This window comes from Lagopus muta (assembly GCF_023343835.1).
Source record: "Lagopus muta isolate bLagMut1 chromosome W unlocalized genomic scaffold, bLagMut1 primary SUPER_W_unloc_1, whole genome shotgun sequence".
Taxonomy (NCBI): Eukaryota; Metazoa; Chordata; class Aves; order Galliformes; family Phasianidae; genus Lagopus; species Lagopus muta.
This window is the reverse complement of record NW_026040168.1, coordinates 784,364-800,673: the sequence shown is the minus strand read 5'-3', so window position 1 is coordinate 800,673 and position 16,310 is coordinate 784,364. Positions and strand designations below refer to the sequence as shown.

The following is a 16,310-nucleotide window of genomic DNA, read 5'->3' as shown; positions in this document are numbered from 1 at the left end:
TGATGGACTAACACTTTCTATTATTTACTCTAAAAGCTCTCTAAGGAGAGACAAAAGCAATATGCTAGTTCAACCACCAAAAATGTCCGGAAATGAGAACCACATCTCAAATCATGACTCAGAGTGGTTTGAAATACTCAGGAGGCAAGTAGGATATGCAAGAAGCCACTTCAACCACAATCAGCAATGCTGATCATATTCACATACAATACAGGCCTTTTGGCTAATCAAGGATCTGATGACTTCTTATTATCACAAAAATTAGACAGATTCTTGCTTTCTGGTCAACTGGAGAGGTCCCAGAGGACCGGAGGCTTGCCAATATTACTCCCATCTACAAGAAAGGTCATAAGGAAGATCCGGGGAACTACAGGCCTGTCAGCCAGACCTTGGTGGCAGGGAAGGTTATGGAACAGATCATCTTGAATGAGATCACATGGCACGTGCAAGACAATTAGGGCCAGACTTCATGGGTTCACAAAAGGCAGGCCCTGTTTGAACAACCTGATTTCCTTCCATGATCAAGTGACCCACCTGGTGGTTGAGGGAAAGGCTGTTGTCGTAGTCTACCTAGACTTCAACAAAGCCTTTGACGCTTTCTCCCATAGTACTCTCCTAGAGAAGCTGGCAACCTGTAGCTTGGACAGGTACACTCTTTGCTGGGTAAAGAACAGGCTGAAGGGTCGGGCCCAGAGAGTGGTGGTGAATGGAGTTACATCCAGCTGGTGATCAGTCACGAGTGGTGTTCCCCAGAATGACAGTACTGGGGTGTCATGATTTTATGATTTTTGTTATCAGTATTCTACATCATAACATAGTGTAAAGCACTGGGAATTATTCTCCGAGTACCTGTCTCTCAGAAGAGAACTACATACCCCAGAGGACTTTGCATTCAGAGGAAGAAGATAAAGCTGGCAAGTCATGGGACTCATCCTCATGCTTGCTGCCTGGCAGTGTGTGGGCGTGCTCCCCAGCCATTTTGCCTTCAATTCAGAGTAAGGCCTTTGGTTACAGACACTCACTCATTTCACTTGATTTATTAGCCTCAATTCCAATTAAATCATATTATATTGTGTTATCTTGCATTCCGAGATCATATTTAATAAATTAACTTTGATCCTCAGATCATTGCCACTGTTATGCTTTTAGGCCCAGCTCCCATCTCCCTAACCTTCCCTCTTTCCCTTTCCCTTTCGTTTTTTGGGCCAGAGGGCCTGTGGGCCTGCTGTTCCCCTGTCACGGACACAGATAGATCTAGATAACTCCGTGACATGGGGCCTGTCCTGTTTAATAACTTTATTGATGACCTGGACAAGGAGATTGAGCGCACCCTCAGTAAGCTTGCAGATGACACCAAGTTGGGAGGAAGTGTCGATCTGCCTGGGGGTAGGAAGGCCCTACAGAGGGATCTGGACAGGCTGGATCAATGGGCTGAAGCCAACGGGATGAAGTTCAACAAGACTAAGTGCCAGGTCCTACACTTTGGCCACAACAACCCCATTTAATGCTACAGGCTTGGGGCAGGGTGGCTGGAAGACTGCGTGGAAGAAATGGACCTGGGAGCGTTGGTCAACGCTCAGTTAAACGTGAGTCAACAGTGTGCCCAGGTAGCCAAGAAGGCACCTTAGCTTGTATCAGAAATAGTGTTGCCAGCAGGAACAGGGAAATGATCATCCCCCTGTACTCAGCTCTGGTGAGGCTACACCTCAAGTACTGTGTTCAGTTTTGGGCCCCTCACTACAAGAAAGACATTGAGGCCCTGGAGCATGTTCAGAGAAGGGCAACAAATCTGGTGAGGAGTCTGGAGCACAAGTCTTATGAGGAGTGGCTGAGGAAACTGGGATTGTTTAATCTGGAGAAGAGGAGGCTCAAGGGAGACCTTACTGCTCTCTACAACTCCCCGAAAGGAGGTTGTGGCAAGGTGGGAGTCAGCTTCTTCTCCTATGTAACTAGTGATAGGACTAGAGGGAATGGCCTCAAGTGGCACCAGAGGAGGTTCAGGTTCGATATTGAGAAGAATTTCTTCTCCAAAAGACTGTTCAGGCACTGAAACGGGATGGATGAGAGATTGAGACTTTAAAGGTGAGGCTGGATCACGCCCTGGGCAACCTGATCTAGCTGTAGATACCTCTGTTCATTGCAGGAGAGTTGGGCTAGATGACCTTTAAAGGTCCCTTTCAACTCTAAGGATTCTATGACTCTATGAGAAGTTGCCAGAGAGCTTATGGTTCAGGGTTACAGGGAAGGCAAGGGAAGGAGACATCATAATGGGGGTCTGCTACAGGCTGCCTGACCAGGAAGACCAGGCCCTCTATAAACAGATAGAAACAGTTTCACACTTACAAGCTATGGTCCTCATGGGAGACTTCAACCACCCTGGTATCTGTTGGAAGGACAGTACAGCAGGGCATCAGCATTCAAAGAGGTTCCTGGAATGCACTGATGATAACTTCCACACAGGCTGAAACATGGTCTCCAGGATGAAACATGGTCTCCACTAGACAGCGGGCTCATTCTAAGAAGACCGTAGCAACCCAGACTGAAACCATACTAAGAAATGTCGCTGTTCAGGCCTCTGGCTGCAGGGAGTGCCTGAGCCTACTTCTGCCCAGGGAGAGTGGCAGGGACTTAACCTGTGCAAGATGTGAGCAGGTGCATGAGCTTCTCAGCCTGGTGGTGGAGCTCAAGGATGAGGTGCAGATACTTAGGACCATCAGGGAGTGTGAGTGGGAGATGGACTGGTGGAGTGACTCACTGGCTTACCTGAGGGAAGGGCCCCGGGAAAAAAAACCCAGACAGTTGGTGGACCCCCTACCCTGTCACAGTCAGACAGACCTCACTGATGAGGAAGGTTGGAAAAGAGTCCCAACTATAGGCCTGTTAGCCTGACCTCAGTACCAGGGAAGGTTATGGAGCAAATCATTTTGGATGAGATTGCACAGCATGTGCACAGTGTCCAGGGGATCAGGCCCAGCCATCATGGGTTCGTGAAAGGCAGGTCGTGCTTCACCAACCTCATCTCCTTCTATGACTGGGTGACTAGTCTGGTAGATGAGGGAAGAGCTGTTGATGTAGTCTACCTAGACTTCCTAGACTTCAGCAAAGCCTTTGACACAGTCCCTCACAGGCTTCTTCTGGGGAAACTGGCTGCCTGTGGTCTGAACAGATATACACTTCTTTGGGTAAGGAACTGGCTACAGGGCCGTGCCCAGCGGGTTGTGGTGTTAAGTACAGCTGGCAACCCATTTCAAGTCGTGTCCCCCAGGGGTCAGTACTGGGGCCCATCCTGTTTAATATCTTTATTGATGACCTAGATGGGGGGATTGAGTGCACCCTCAGTAAGTTTGCAGATGACACCAAGCTGGGAGGCGGTGTCGATCTGCCTGAGGGTAGGGCGGCCCTTCAGAGGGATTTAGACAGGCTGAACCGCTGGGCTGAGGTGAATAGGATGAGGTTCAACAAGGCCAAGTGCCGGGTCCTGCACTTTGGGCACAACAACCCCATGCAGTGTTATAGGCTTGGGGATGAGTGGCTGGATGAGTGTGAAGAAGAGAAGGACCTGGGGGTGTTGGTTGATGCTCGGCTGAACATGAGCCGACAGTGTGCCCAGGTGGCCAAGAGGGCCAACGGCATCCTGGCCTGCATTAGAAATAGTGTGGCCAGCAGGAGCAGGGAGGTGATCATCCCCCTCTACTCAGCACTGGTGAGGCTGCACCTCGAGTACTGTGGTCAGTTTTGGGCTCCTCACTACGGGAAAGATGTTGAGGTCCTGGAGCGTGTCCAGAGAAAGGCAACAAAACTGGTGAGGGGTCTGGAGCACAAGTCTTATGAGGAGCGGCTGAGGGAGCTGGGATTGTTCAGTCTGGAGAAGAGGAGGCTCAGGGGAGACCTCATTGCACTCTACAACCTCCTGAAGGGAGGTTGTGGTGAAGAGGGATTTGGCCTCTTCTCCCAGGCAATGAGCAGGACACGGGGTAATGGCCGCAAGTTGTATCAGAGGAGGTTTAGGTTGGACATAAGAAGAACTTTTTCTCTCAGAGAGTGGTCAGGCACTGGAATGGCCTGCCCACAGAGGTGGTGGAGTCGCCGTCCCTGGCAGTGTTCAAGAAGCATCTGGATGACGTGCTGCGTGAGATGGTTTAGTGCTAGTGGTGGCAATGGTGATGAGGAGACGGTTGGACTAGATGATCTTATAGGTCATTTCCAACCTTGTGATTCTATGATTCTTCTTCCAAGTCATACAGGAACCCACGAGAAAAGGTTCTATGCTGGACCTTGTCCTCAAAAATGAGGAGGGACTGGTGAGTAACGTGAAGCTCAAGGGCAGCCTTGGCTGCAGTGACCATGAAATTATAGGGCTCAAGATCCTTAGGGCATCAGATTGTGCAGCAAACTCACTACTCCTGACTTAAAGAGAACAGACTTCAACCTCTTCAGGGATCTCCTTGGCAGGGTGTCAGGGGACAAAGACCTGGAGGGAAGAGGGGCCCAAGAAAGCTGGTCGGTATTCAAGGACCATCTCCTCCAAGCCCAGAAGCAGTGCATCCCAAGAAAAAAGAAGGCAGACAAGAATGCCAGGAGGCCTCCATGAATGAACAAGGAGCTCCTAGACTTACTGAGGCGCAAAAAGAAAGTTTATAAGTAAAAGCAAGAACAGGTTAACTGGGAGGGATACAAAGAGGGTGTCCAAGCAGCCAGGGATCAGGTTAGGAAAGCTAAAGCCTAGATAGAATTAAATCTAGCCAGGGACATAAAGGGGAACAAGAATTTCTACAAGTATGTCAGAGATAAAAGGAAGGCTAGGGAAGATGTGGGCCCTCTCTGGAAGGAAACTGGAGAACTGGTCACAAAGGATGCAGAGAAGGTTGAGGTGCTCAATGACTTCTTCATCACAGTCTTCACCAGCAAGGGCTCTAGACACACTACCCAAGCTGCAGGGAAAAAAGGAAAGAACTCGGAGAAGGTAGATCTACCTGCTGTAAGTGAAGATCAGGTACAAGATGATCTAAAGAACCTAAAGTCCTAAAAATCTGAAGTTGCACAAGTCCATGGGACCCAACGAGATCTACCCACAGGTTCTGAGAGAACTGGTAGATGAAGTTGCCAATCCATCATATTTGAAAGGTCATAGCAAGCTGGTGAAGTTCCCACTAACTGGAAAAAGAGAAACATAACCCCCATTTTCAAGAAGGGGAAAAAAAGAAGATCCAGGGAACTACAGGCCAGTCAGTCTCACCTCTGTGCCTGGCAAGATCATGGAGCAGATCCTCCTGAAGGCCCTACTAAAGCACATGGAAAATAAAGCCAAGGCGATTGGTGGTAACCAACATGGCTTCACCAAGAGCAAGTCATGCCTGACAAACTTGGTGGCCTTTTACAACATCATGGAATCATCGTCATCATGGACTGGCCTGAAGGTAAAAAGTTTGGAACACCACCAGGAGAAGAAGTATCACGTGCTAAAGAAGCCCCACCATACAATGAACTACCAGAGAATGAAAAGAAATATGCCCTGTTCACAGATGGATCGTGTCGTATTGTGGGGAAGCATTGCAGATGGAAATCTGCTGTGAGGAGCCCCACACGACAAGTTGCAGAGGCCACTGAAGGGAAAGGAGAATCAAGCCAATTTGCAGAGGTAAAGGCTGTCCAACTGGCCTTAGATGTTGCTGAACAGGAGAGGTGGCCAATGCTCTACCTTTACACTGACTCGTGGATGGTAGCGAATGCCTTATGGGGGTGGTTACAGCAGTGGGAGCAAAATAACTGGCAAAGAAGGGGTAAACCTATTTGGGCTGCTGAACTGTGTAAAGACATTGCTGCCCAAACAAAGACTATAGTTGTAAAGGTGCATCATGTAGATGCTCATGTGCCCAGGAGTCGGGCTACTGAAGAACAGCAAAATAACCATCAGGTAGACCGAGCTGCCAGAATTGAGGTGGCTCAAATAGACCTGGACTGGCAGAACAAGGGTGAATTATTTCTGGCTCGGTGGGCCCATGAGACCTCAGGTCATCAAGGGAGAGATGCAACATACAAATGGGCTAGAGACCGAGGGGTGGACTTAACTATGGATGCCATTGTACAGGTTATTCATAACTGTGAAACATGTACCATCATCAAACAAGCCAAGAGGATGAAACCTCTGTGGGAGAAAGGGCGATGGCAAAAGTACAAATATGGGGAGGCATGGCAGGTTGATTATATCACCTTGCCACGATCTCGCAATGGTAAGCATTATGTGCTTACTATGGCGGAGGCAACCACTGGGTGGCTGGAAACATATGCAGTACCCCATGCTACCGCCCGAAACACCATACTGGGTCTCGAGAAACAAGTCCTGTGGCGACATGGCACCCCAGAAAGGATTGAGTCAGATAATGGGACTCATTTCAAAAATTCTCTTGTAAATACTTGGGCCAAAGATCATGGCATTGAGTGGATTTACCATAATCCCTATCATGCACCAGCCTCTGGTAAAATTGAACAATACAATGGATTGTTAAAAACGATGCTAAAAGCACTGGGTGGCGGAACATTTAAGCACTGGGAGAAGCATTTGGCAGAAGCCACCTGGTTAGACAATACCAGAGGATCTATCAATCGTGATGGTCCTAACCAATCCAGTTCCCTACATACAGTAGAGGGAGATGAAGTCCCTGTTGTACATGTAAAGAACATGTCAGGAAAGGCAGTTTGGGTTCTTCCAGCTTCTGGAAAGGGCAAACCTCTCCGTGGTACAGTTTTTGCCCAGGGACCAGGATCCACTTGGTGGGTAATGCAGAAGAATGGGGATGTCCAATGTGTACCACAAGGAAACTTGATGCCGGGGGAGTGCAGTTACTAATTCTATGTATATAGCCATGTGTGCATTTTAATCATTTTTTTGTTTGTTTGTATATATGTATATATTTTAAGCATGATATAACGATGTAGAATAAGGGTTGGAATGTCATGGTTCTATGTTTTTGTTTTTTTTGTTTTTGGGTTTCAGTATTCCACATCAAAACATCATGTAGTGTACGGGGCATTAAAGTGTCACCGCCCCAATCCCAGCTACCTATCCCTGTACATTACAGAAGTCACGGGATCTGGCCCTTCCGGGTGGGGGGGCGCTCTCTTGCTGCCTGGCAGTGGGTGCTGGAGGGTGCTTTCCTAGCCGTTCCAAGCTTTTCAGGTTTGAATCAGTCCTGGCAACTCTCTCTCTCTCATCTTGTCTGATTTATTAATCTCAATTGCAATTAAATTGTATCTATTGTGTTATCTTGTATTCTGGTATTATAGTAAAATAAGTTTTCCTCCATAGATTGTTGCCGCTGTTCTTTTCCTCCCTTCCTTCCTTCCCATTTTTGTGGGACTGGGGTGGGGGGGGAGGGCAGAGGCCTGTCGCCCCTGTCACGGACATTGATTGATCTAGTCAACTCCGTGACAGTCATCTATCTGGACTTGTGCAAAGCATTTTACACTGTCCCATGACATATCTGGTCACCAAATTGGATAAACAAGGGTTTGATGAACTACTCGCTAGATAAGGAATTAGTTGGATGGTCACACTCAGAGAGTTGCAATCAACGGCTCAATGTCCACGTGGAGACCAGTGACGAATGGTGTTCCACATAGACAGGTACTGGCACTATTACTGTTTAACATCTTTGAAGGCAACATGGACAGTGGGATTGAGCGCACCCTCAGCAAGTTTGCAGTTGACAACAAGCTGAGTGGTGCAGTTGACCAGCTAGAGGGAAGGGATGCCATCCAGAAAGACCTGGACACACTTGAGAGGTGAGCCCATGCCAATCTTGTGAAATTCAACTAGGCCAAGTGCAAGGTCCTGCATCTGGGTTGGGGCAATCCCAAGCACAGATACAGATTGGGTGGAGAATGGCTTGAGAGCAGCTCCGAGGAGAAGGCTTTGGGGGTGTCTGTTGATGAAAAACTCCACATGAGCCAGTAATGTGCACTTGCAGCTCAGAAGGCCAACTGTATTCTGGGCTGCATCAAGTGTGACCAGCAGGTCAAGGGAAGTGATTCTGCCCCTCTACTCTGCTCTCATGAGACCCCACCTGGAGTACTGTGTCCAGTTCTGGGGCCCCCAACACAAGAAGGACATGGAACTGTTGAAGCAGGGTTCCAGAGGAGGGCCACAAAGATGATCAGAGGGCTGGAGCACCTCCCCTATGGGGACAGGCTGAGAGAGCTGGGACTCTTCAGCCTGGAGAAGAAAAGGCTCCAGAGGGACATTATAGGGGCCTTCCAGTACCAGAAGAGGCGTACAGGAAAGCTGGGGAGGGACTTTTTATAAGGGCATGTAGTGATAGAATGAGGGGAAGTGGTTTTAAACTGGAAGAGGGTAGATTTAAACTAGATATCAGGAAGAAATTCTTTACTGTGAGGGTGGTGAGACACTGGAACAGGTTGCCCAGTGAGGCTGTGGATGCTCCCTCCCTGGAGGCATTCAAGGCCAGGCTGGATGGGGCTTTGAGCAACCTGGTCTAGGGGGAGGTGACCCTGTCTATAGCAGGGGTGTTGGAACTAGATGATCTTAAAGGCCCCATCCAACCCAAACCATTCTATGATTCTGTGATATTCACTTGCCTTACATTTACAATATCTAAATGAATGCTTAGAGTGCTCCATCAAATGAAAACAAGTTATGGAAGCTTATTGAGACATTGCCCATAAACTGTGGATACAGGCACAATCCCAGCTCACACCACCATTGGGTAGAACATTTTAGAACTGGGACAGGGTTACACAACACCCAGCTATTAGTTGTGATTTAAGTCTGACACTGCATACTTCACAATAAACTGCTCTGTCCTTATTAAATGCAACCATTCAAGCACATGTCTCCACTGGTAAAAGACAGCTTCACTATAGTATAATTCTTAAATGAAGTATTCATTTCAGTTTTCAGGAGAAGTTATTTCTACCTACTTACACAAACAAAGATTTTACCACACAGAGCCAAAAATATATAGAGACAAAAGCAGATATATAACATATATAATGGTTGTCATTAGTCTTCTGAGACTAAAATTAGCTACATGCAGTCAGGTCCTAAACAAAACAGATGTAAAAAAATGTCCACATTCCCTCTGTTTTTATCCCTAAATCTCCATGAACAACTGCAGGCACATTTTTTCAAGCAGAGCCCAGAGCTGGCTATAGAAGTCTTGTTTAGCAGCAATGGAGCTAGTTCAGGCTTCTTGTATTTGTTACAAACCTCAGACATAATCTGTAAATGTATACCACGTAACAGGAGAAGCTCATTCAATTTTTTTTAAAAGGAAATTCTGAAATTTGAAAAGCATAAAAAAATGCTTCCACAACAGGCAGTACCAGTTCACATTTGACTTGGATATATTTTCATGCAAGCTCAACAATAAAGATGCTTTAAACAAACTTGGATGTCTTAAGGAAGAAAAAAAAACTAGAATATAAACCTTTCCCAACCGTTAATTCAAAATATCCAAAGTTTCGGGCCTTGTAGTTTCCTGAATTTCTCTCAAAAGTAAGATGAACTAATGAAAAGTAGCTTAGTTCCCACACCATTCTTTTTGCGTGCTATTTTAAAATGGCTTGATTTTCACAGTACCACAGAATGATGGAATCACAGGGGTTGGAAGGGACCTCAAGAGATTGAGTCCAACCCCCCTGCTAAAGCAGGTTCCCTACAATAGGTCACACAGGTAGGTGCCCAGACAGGTCTTGAATATCTCCATAGAAGATGACTCCACAACCTCTCTGGGCAACCTGTTCCAGTGCTCCATCATCCTTACTGTAAAGTTCTTCTGCATGTTTGTATGAAACTTTCTATGTTCAAGTGTTTGGCAACAGCTCACTATGCACTACTGAGAAGAGCCTAGCCTCAACCATTTGCCTTCCACCTCACTTCAGATATTTATAAGCATTTATCAGATCCCCTCTCAGTCTTGTTCTCCCCAGGCTGAACACACCCTGTTTACTCAACCTTTCCTCACAAGGGAGATGCTCCAGGCACTTAATCATCTTTGTGGCCCTCTGCTGGACTCCCTCTAGGAGATCCCTTTCTTTTTTGTACTGGGGAGCCCAGAACTGGACACAGTACTCCAGGTGAGGCCTGACCAGGGCAGAGTAGAGGGGGAGGATCACCTCCCTCAATCTGCTGACCACATTCCTTTTAATTCACTCCAGGATGCTGTTGGCCTTCTTGACCTCCAGGGCACACTGCTGGCTCATGGCCAACCTGTTGTCCACCAAAACACCCAGGTACTTCTCCACAGAGCTCCTCTCCAGCAGGTCATCCTCCAACCTGTACTAATGCATGCAGTTATTCCTCCCCAGGTGCAGGACTCTACACTTGCTCTTGTTCAACCTCATCAGGCTCCTCCCTGCCCAACTCCTCAGTCCCTCCAGGTCTTGTTGAATGGTAGCACAGCCTTCTGGTGTCAGCCACTCCTCCCATCTTTGAATCATCAGGAAGCTTTCTGAGGGTGGACTATATCCCTCCATACTAGTCATTGATGAAGATGTTGAACAAGACTAGCACCGACCTCTGGGGAACACCGCTAGTTACAGCCCTCCAACCAGACTGCGCTGCTGATGATAACCCTCTGACTCTGTCAGTCAGCCAGTTCTCAACCCACCTCACCGTCCAGTCATTTATCCCATGCTTTCTAAGTTTCATAACAAGGACGTTGTGGGAGATGGTGTCAAACGCCTTGCTGAAGTCAAGGTACACAACATTCACCATTCTCCCCCCATCTATCCAGCCAGCGATGACATCATAGAATGCTACTAGGTTGGTCAAGCATGATTTCCCCTTGGTGAATCCACGCTGACTACTCCTGATAACCTTCTTCTCTTCCAATTGCCTGGAGATGGCATCCAGAACAAGTTGTTCCATCACCTTTCCAGGGACAGAGGTGAAGCTGACTGGCCTGTAGTTTCCCGGATCCTCCTTCTTGCCTTTCTTGAAGACTGGAGTAACATTGGCTATCCTCCAGTCTTCAGGCACCTCTCCCATTCACCAAGACCTTTCAAAGATGACAGAGAGATGTACACCTGAACATAAAATTAGCCAGTACAGTAACGTGAGTAATTTAGATGTACAATAATAATGTGGATTTTAAGATTTCCAATTTAGAACCACAGAATTATCTAGGCTGGAAAAATCTTCAAGATCATCAAGCCCAGCCATCAACTTGACCTATTGGGTCCCATAGCTAAATCATGTCATTTAATGCAATTTTGAGCCACATGCTAAATGATACTTGCTTCCTGCCTATTTTCTTTATTTTATTTTATTTTATTTTAAGTGGATAACAGCATGAAGCTGCTCCAGACAACCTCAGTGAGAGCTCCAGGTCAGGCAGGGCCTGCCTGGGTAACACTAGCAATGGACAGGTCCATTAGGGTCCATGCATTTTTATTTTAAACATACAAACCCAGCAATCTGAGTGCATGTTTGTATTTTATCCCACATTCAAATTTCCAAGAAGAATAAAAATAGTTGATTAATTTAAGAGACTTGGGACTTGATAAATCATTGCCCCTGTTCTAAAGATCAAATATCCAAGACAAGCCTCAGTGGAAGTTGAGCTCATGACTGCAGAGACAGAGGACTAACTCTCAAATGTTAAGCAGCATTTTCTGCAGGGAAGATGGCCTATGTGCAAAAGTACCTGATGAAGAACATTTACAAATACTCATAGTCTAAGAAAAAAACAAAACAAAAAAAAAAAACCCACCAACTCACTAAGAATACTGCAGAACCCAGCATCTATTCAGGTTTCTTATCTTACAACCTAAAAAAAAAAATCCCTGCAAATTTTAAACTTCCTTTGTGAAAAATAAAAATTCATAGTACAGATCTTGTTCAAAAACCCAAATAAAAAAGATGCATTGATTTTTGTGACCATTCAAGTATTTTAAACTTTAAAGCACCTTACTATTCTGGTTGAGAGAAAAAAAATCCAAAAAGTGCTCTCATGTTACATTCATTTTATCCAGCCCTTGGAAAAAGATCATGCATTAACAGCAGCAATAGGTATAATTTATATCAAGCAAGATGAATTCACATTTGTAAAGTATATTTTTGCTACAGATATCTACAGTAAAATATAGAATGTCTGCATCCAAATTACAAAAAAGATGGAAACAAATCAGCATAGTGATGTTAGGCATTTTGCTTCACTACACAAGCTACCTACTGCCCTATCAACTCTGAGAAAAAAAATACATTGCAGCTGCATTAAAACCCACAGAAACAATTTCAAGCAAAACATTGGCATGCTATTTTCACTGTCCTACAATTAATATCTAAGTACCTTATGTAATCTGCTGCAGTCCAAAATAAAAAGGTTCTCTTGTATTTGCCATGCTCTGATGCAGGAACTCTGCCCATCATCAGCCACCATAAAACTTACTCAAATCCCACAATCTTTCAGGGCTTTCAAGACACAGAGGGAAGGACCCTCATTTCATACTAGAACAGAATGTATTCACCATTTTGCCTCCATATTTATCTTGATTGCAGATTATCAAAGCAGCTAACATAGCCAAGACTGGTCAGATTTTTTTAAAAAAATCACACTGGATAAGATTCTAGAGTTGCTGATTTCCTGTTATAGGAAGTAACAGTTCTGGCAAAAGAATCCCCAAGGCAAAATGTTCAGTGATCCAATGTGCAAGCTCTAACAGCCTTTGTTCTTCCCTTTACTATATTTGTTACTGCTTTCTTCTCCCTCCCTCTGAATCCTCCAGCTTTCTCTGTAAGATTCAAATGCCAGATCACATCTAAGTACACATTTATTTTTCATATGAGAAAAAAAAAAAATCCTATCCATTACTCACTGCTTTGAGTTAAAAGTGGCCATCCCTCAGGAGCTGAAGCACTGCTCATCTGGTTTCCTAGTCTTAGTCCATTACTGCACAAAGTTATAATTCATGCAACTAATAATTCACTGGAGCTCCATCAGACCTCTGAAATGCATCTCTACTTGGCTGCTGCACAATTCTCCCTGGGTTACAGCAGTTTAAGAAACACCATCCCTATTCTGTATGTTTTTCTATGTAGGATATAAGTACAGGTTTAACACTGAAGTCCTGAATTCAGAAACAAACTACCACATGGTTTGCAATTTATGATAGCCACTCAGAGGCCTATCCTTTATCACTAGACTGTAAAAAAGCATACATCTGGATGTAAGATACTGAAATGAAAATACCATATTTAGCATAGGTATCAGTACATCTTTACAAACAATACCTTTAATCCTATTAAACCTGGAAGTTAATATTTCTTCAATAATACACCGTTGTCTCTTTCACTACTGTGCCAAGTGTGTCATCAGGAACCAGATTTACTTTTCACACATGTACCTTCCCACTATTGTCACAGTCACACTCACACACCCATCTTACCTTTGTGAACCTTGACCTCTGAAATATTCTTTTTGCCAACACTCAGTTACTGCCGCAGATGGATTAACTCTGCAAATATGAAAGGGTTAAAGGCAGTCCCAATCAATAGGCCTACAAGGAGGAAAAAAAAGGAAAAACAAGTATGCCTTGCAGCATCTTTGCAGTGAATGCACAATTTATGCACAATTCCACAACAACACGGCTTCCTTTTGGCCTTTCAGAAAGGTGCAGACCCCACCCCAACATCTCCTAAAGAAGAAAACCACAAGACAGTGCCCTGTAAAAAAAAAAAAAAAACGGCATGCAAAGCAGCATTCTTCAGTTGCAAGCACAGCTACAATTACAAATCATTCAATCTATTTTATTTAGTTTCATTTTAAAATAGACTGCACGACCAGCGTCCCACCCTTGCAAAGCAAAAATATTTTAATAAGGGTCATAAATCTCAGCTGTTGCCCATTCTGTAAGCATAAAAAGGCACAAAAAGCCCAAGTCATCTCAGCTACTGCAAATATGTACATTTATATACAGAACCCTTTAGGACTACATAGCCACATACCAGTGCTGTATGTCTAAGTGTGCATTCACATACTGTTTAGGGATGGTATCTTTCTGCAAGCTCCTCTGCTTTTGGCTGCCATGGAGGGTGGAAGCTATCCTACTGTAGCAGCTCACTGACTGCATTGTGTTCAAGAGCTGATCTGCCTCAAACCAGTTCCAGCCGGTTCTGGTCACCCTACATAAAAACTATGGCAACCCTCGCAGAGCTGCCAATGTATCTTCAGGAAGCATGGAGCTCTGCTTGCCTCTGCGGGGCCGACTGAGCCCCAACCCCATCCCACCGCCCCTCGCTCTGTGCCCCCCCACTCCCCTCTTCTCCTCCCCCACTTACCTCTCACAACCTGGCTGAAAGCTGTTTGCATGCCTGGCTGTAGCTAAGAGACAGCAATAAAAATCCGCACAGAATCTCTCTTACAGCACCAGGCAAGCTTGGCCACAGCACAGGGAAACAGCTGCTACCCAGGGCTGCTGCTCTGCTCCCCTGGTCTATGGGGAGCAGCATCACCTCTGCCCTCGTGCCCATGGCTGTGGGGCAGCCATGCAGGGTCAACTCCTGCCTGCCCTCCCCTCTGCTCCCACATCTGGGGCCACTCAGTGGCATTTTTCCTTCTCTGCACTGCATTAACTACAGAGATTACCCATGCATGCACCACCCTCCCCTCACAAAATCCATTTCCACAGCAAGAGATGCCTGCAAAGCTATGCCTTGGCCCCCTCCTAACAACTTTGAGTTGACTGCTGAGATGCTTTGTTGTTTTATTTTTCCTTTTTGCTATTCGGCCTTCCTTGAGGCACTGAGCAGCATGCAGCACCCCACGCCTAATGGCCCCACAGCCACAGGAGGCCAGGGCCCACCCCACCAAAATGGCTGCTGGTCCTGTCCCAGTGCTGCATGCAGCCCTTAGGGCCAAGGCTACGGCTCCCATGGTGCTCCTGCCATGCCCAGAGCAGTGCTGCTACCCACATCCCTGCCTGTCCTCCAGCGGGGCCAATGGCTGCCCCACACAGCACTGCTCGCTCTGCTCAGCTATGGCTACTCAGCCTTGCACTCCACAACCCATAACTACCTTCACTATGTGACAATCCCCATCTCACTGCTGTCTTGTAGGAAGGCTATTTACGAGGCTCTCTCCCTCTCCTCCCGGGATCTGCTAACTTGGTGGCACCACCGAGCCCCTCTGCGACTGCACCTGTAACTGTGAGCAGAAGTCAGCACGACCCGCAGTCCCTTCTCCGTGGAGAGCACCGAGAGCTGGCACCTACCCCACAACCCTCATCTGCACCCCACTCTGGGGGAACGCTGCCAAATTCTTGTGCCGCCTTAGCCCCGGCTGCTCCACATAGACAACCCCACACGTGAACAGCACAGAAACCCCTCCCCTAGCCCATCCCCCGCCTGGCCCGTTCGCCCCTCGGCGGCCCTATAGAGCCTCAGGCAGGGGAGGGGCCCCGTGGAGACGGTAAAGGAGGAAGGGGGAGAAGCGACAAACAGATGCCGCCGCCGCCGCGACACCCCAGAGCCGAGGCCCCGCTGTGCAGAGCAGGCCGCACTCTGCGAGGCTGGGAGAAGGCGACCCCCACCGCATGCAACCTCCACCCCCATGCACACACACCTGCTGCGGCCCGGGCCCGGCCGGGCATGGCTATGGTCTGCACCGCCCCAGCCACCCGCCCGCCGCGAGGCCTGGCCAGGAGACAGCAGAGCATAATGGCAGCAGCTCTACAGGAAGCAGGGGGAGCCGCGGCCCGTACAGAGGGGGGAAACGCTCCATGCGATTCCCGGCGGAGCAGCTCTGGAAGCGAGCCGGGGGCGGGTAGGACTGCACAGCCCCAGTGCTCCACGGTCGACCGAGAGCAGGGCGGGGGGGAGGCGCCAGATGGGTTGCGGCCCTCCGCTGCCAACACACGCCACAGCGCAGCAGCCACGGAGCCCACCCCAGCCAGGAGTACCGCACCGAGCCCTCGCACTAAGGTCAGGGCAGGCCCCGTTCCCACCGTGTCCACGGGCAACGCCGGGCTCCACGCCTCGGGGCCCTGCACGGCTGCGGCCCTGCTGGAAGGCACCCTAGGGCAAGGAGCAGTAGCCAGGGGCCTTCCCCTACCCTCCCCGGGTTTGGGCGCCTGAGGCCCACTCCCCGTTATGCCTTTCAGCACACAAAGGAGCAGGTAGTGCATGCTGCTGCAGTCCTCCTACTCTACACAACCCTGGAGCCAAGTGTAGGGCCAACGCAACACAGGACCATGGCCTGCTCGAGCCAGCAGTGCTCCAGTGCTACAGGTGTATAGCACAACAAAATGCAGACATGGAATAGTGCAGTCTCCACTGTATTTTTGGCTGCTCC

At 47.5% G+C, this 16,310-nt stretch overlaps 2 protein-coding genes across 10 annotated transcripts in view; one reads left to right on the top strand and one right to left on the bottom strand.

Moving 5' to 3' along the window:
- Positions 1-11,017, top strand: part of LOC125687566 (uncharacterized) — a 71,238-nt gene extending 60,221 nt beyond the window's left edge. Inside the window, exon 2 of the mRNA XM_048932748.1 lies at positions 6,197-11,017. Within this exon, the coding sequence (XP_048788705.1) occupies positions 6,197-6,847 (651 nt within the window). The 3' untranslated portion in view covers positions 6,848-11,017. The remainder of the gene's footprint in view (positions 1-6,196) is intronic.
- LOC125687565 (zinc finger protein 532-like) overlaps positions 1-15,804 on the bottom strand; it is a 135,582-nt gene extending 119,778 nt beyond the window's left edge. For 3 of the 9 annotated variants that reach the window (XM_048932740.1, XM_048932739.1, XM_048932747.1), the window contains exons 1-2: positions 15,582-15,804; positions 13,408-13,518 (exon numbers count right to left, since the gene is read on the bottom strand). The gene's annotated coding sequence lies outside the window, so the exon portion shown is untranslated. The other 6 variants (XM_048932743.1, XM_048932745.1, XM_048932746.1 and 3 more) reach the window with 6 other exon arrangements.
- Between the last annotated feature and the right edge of the window lie 506 nt (positions 15,805-16,310).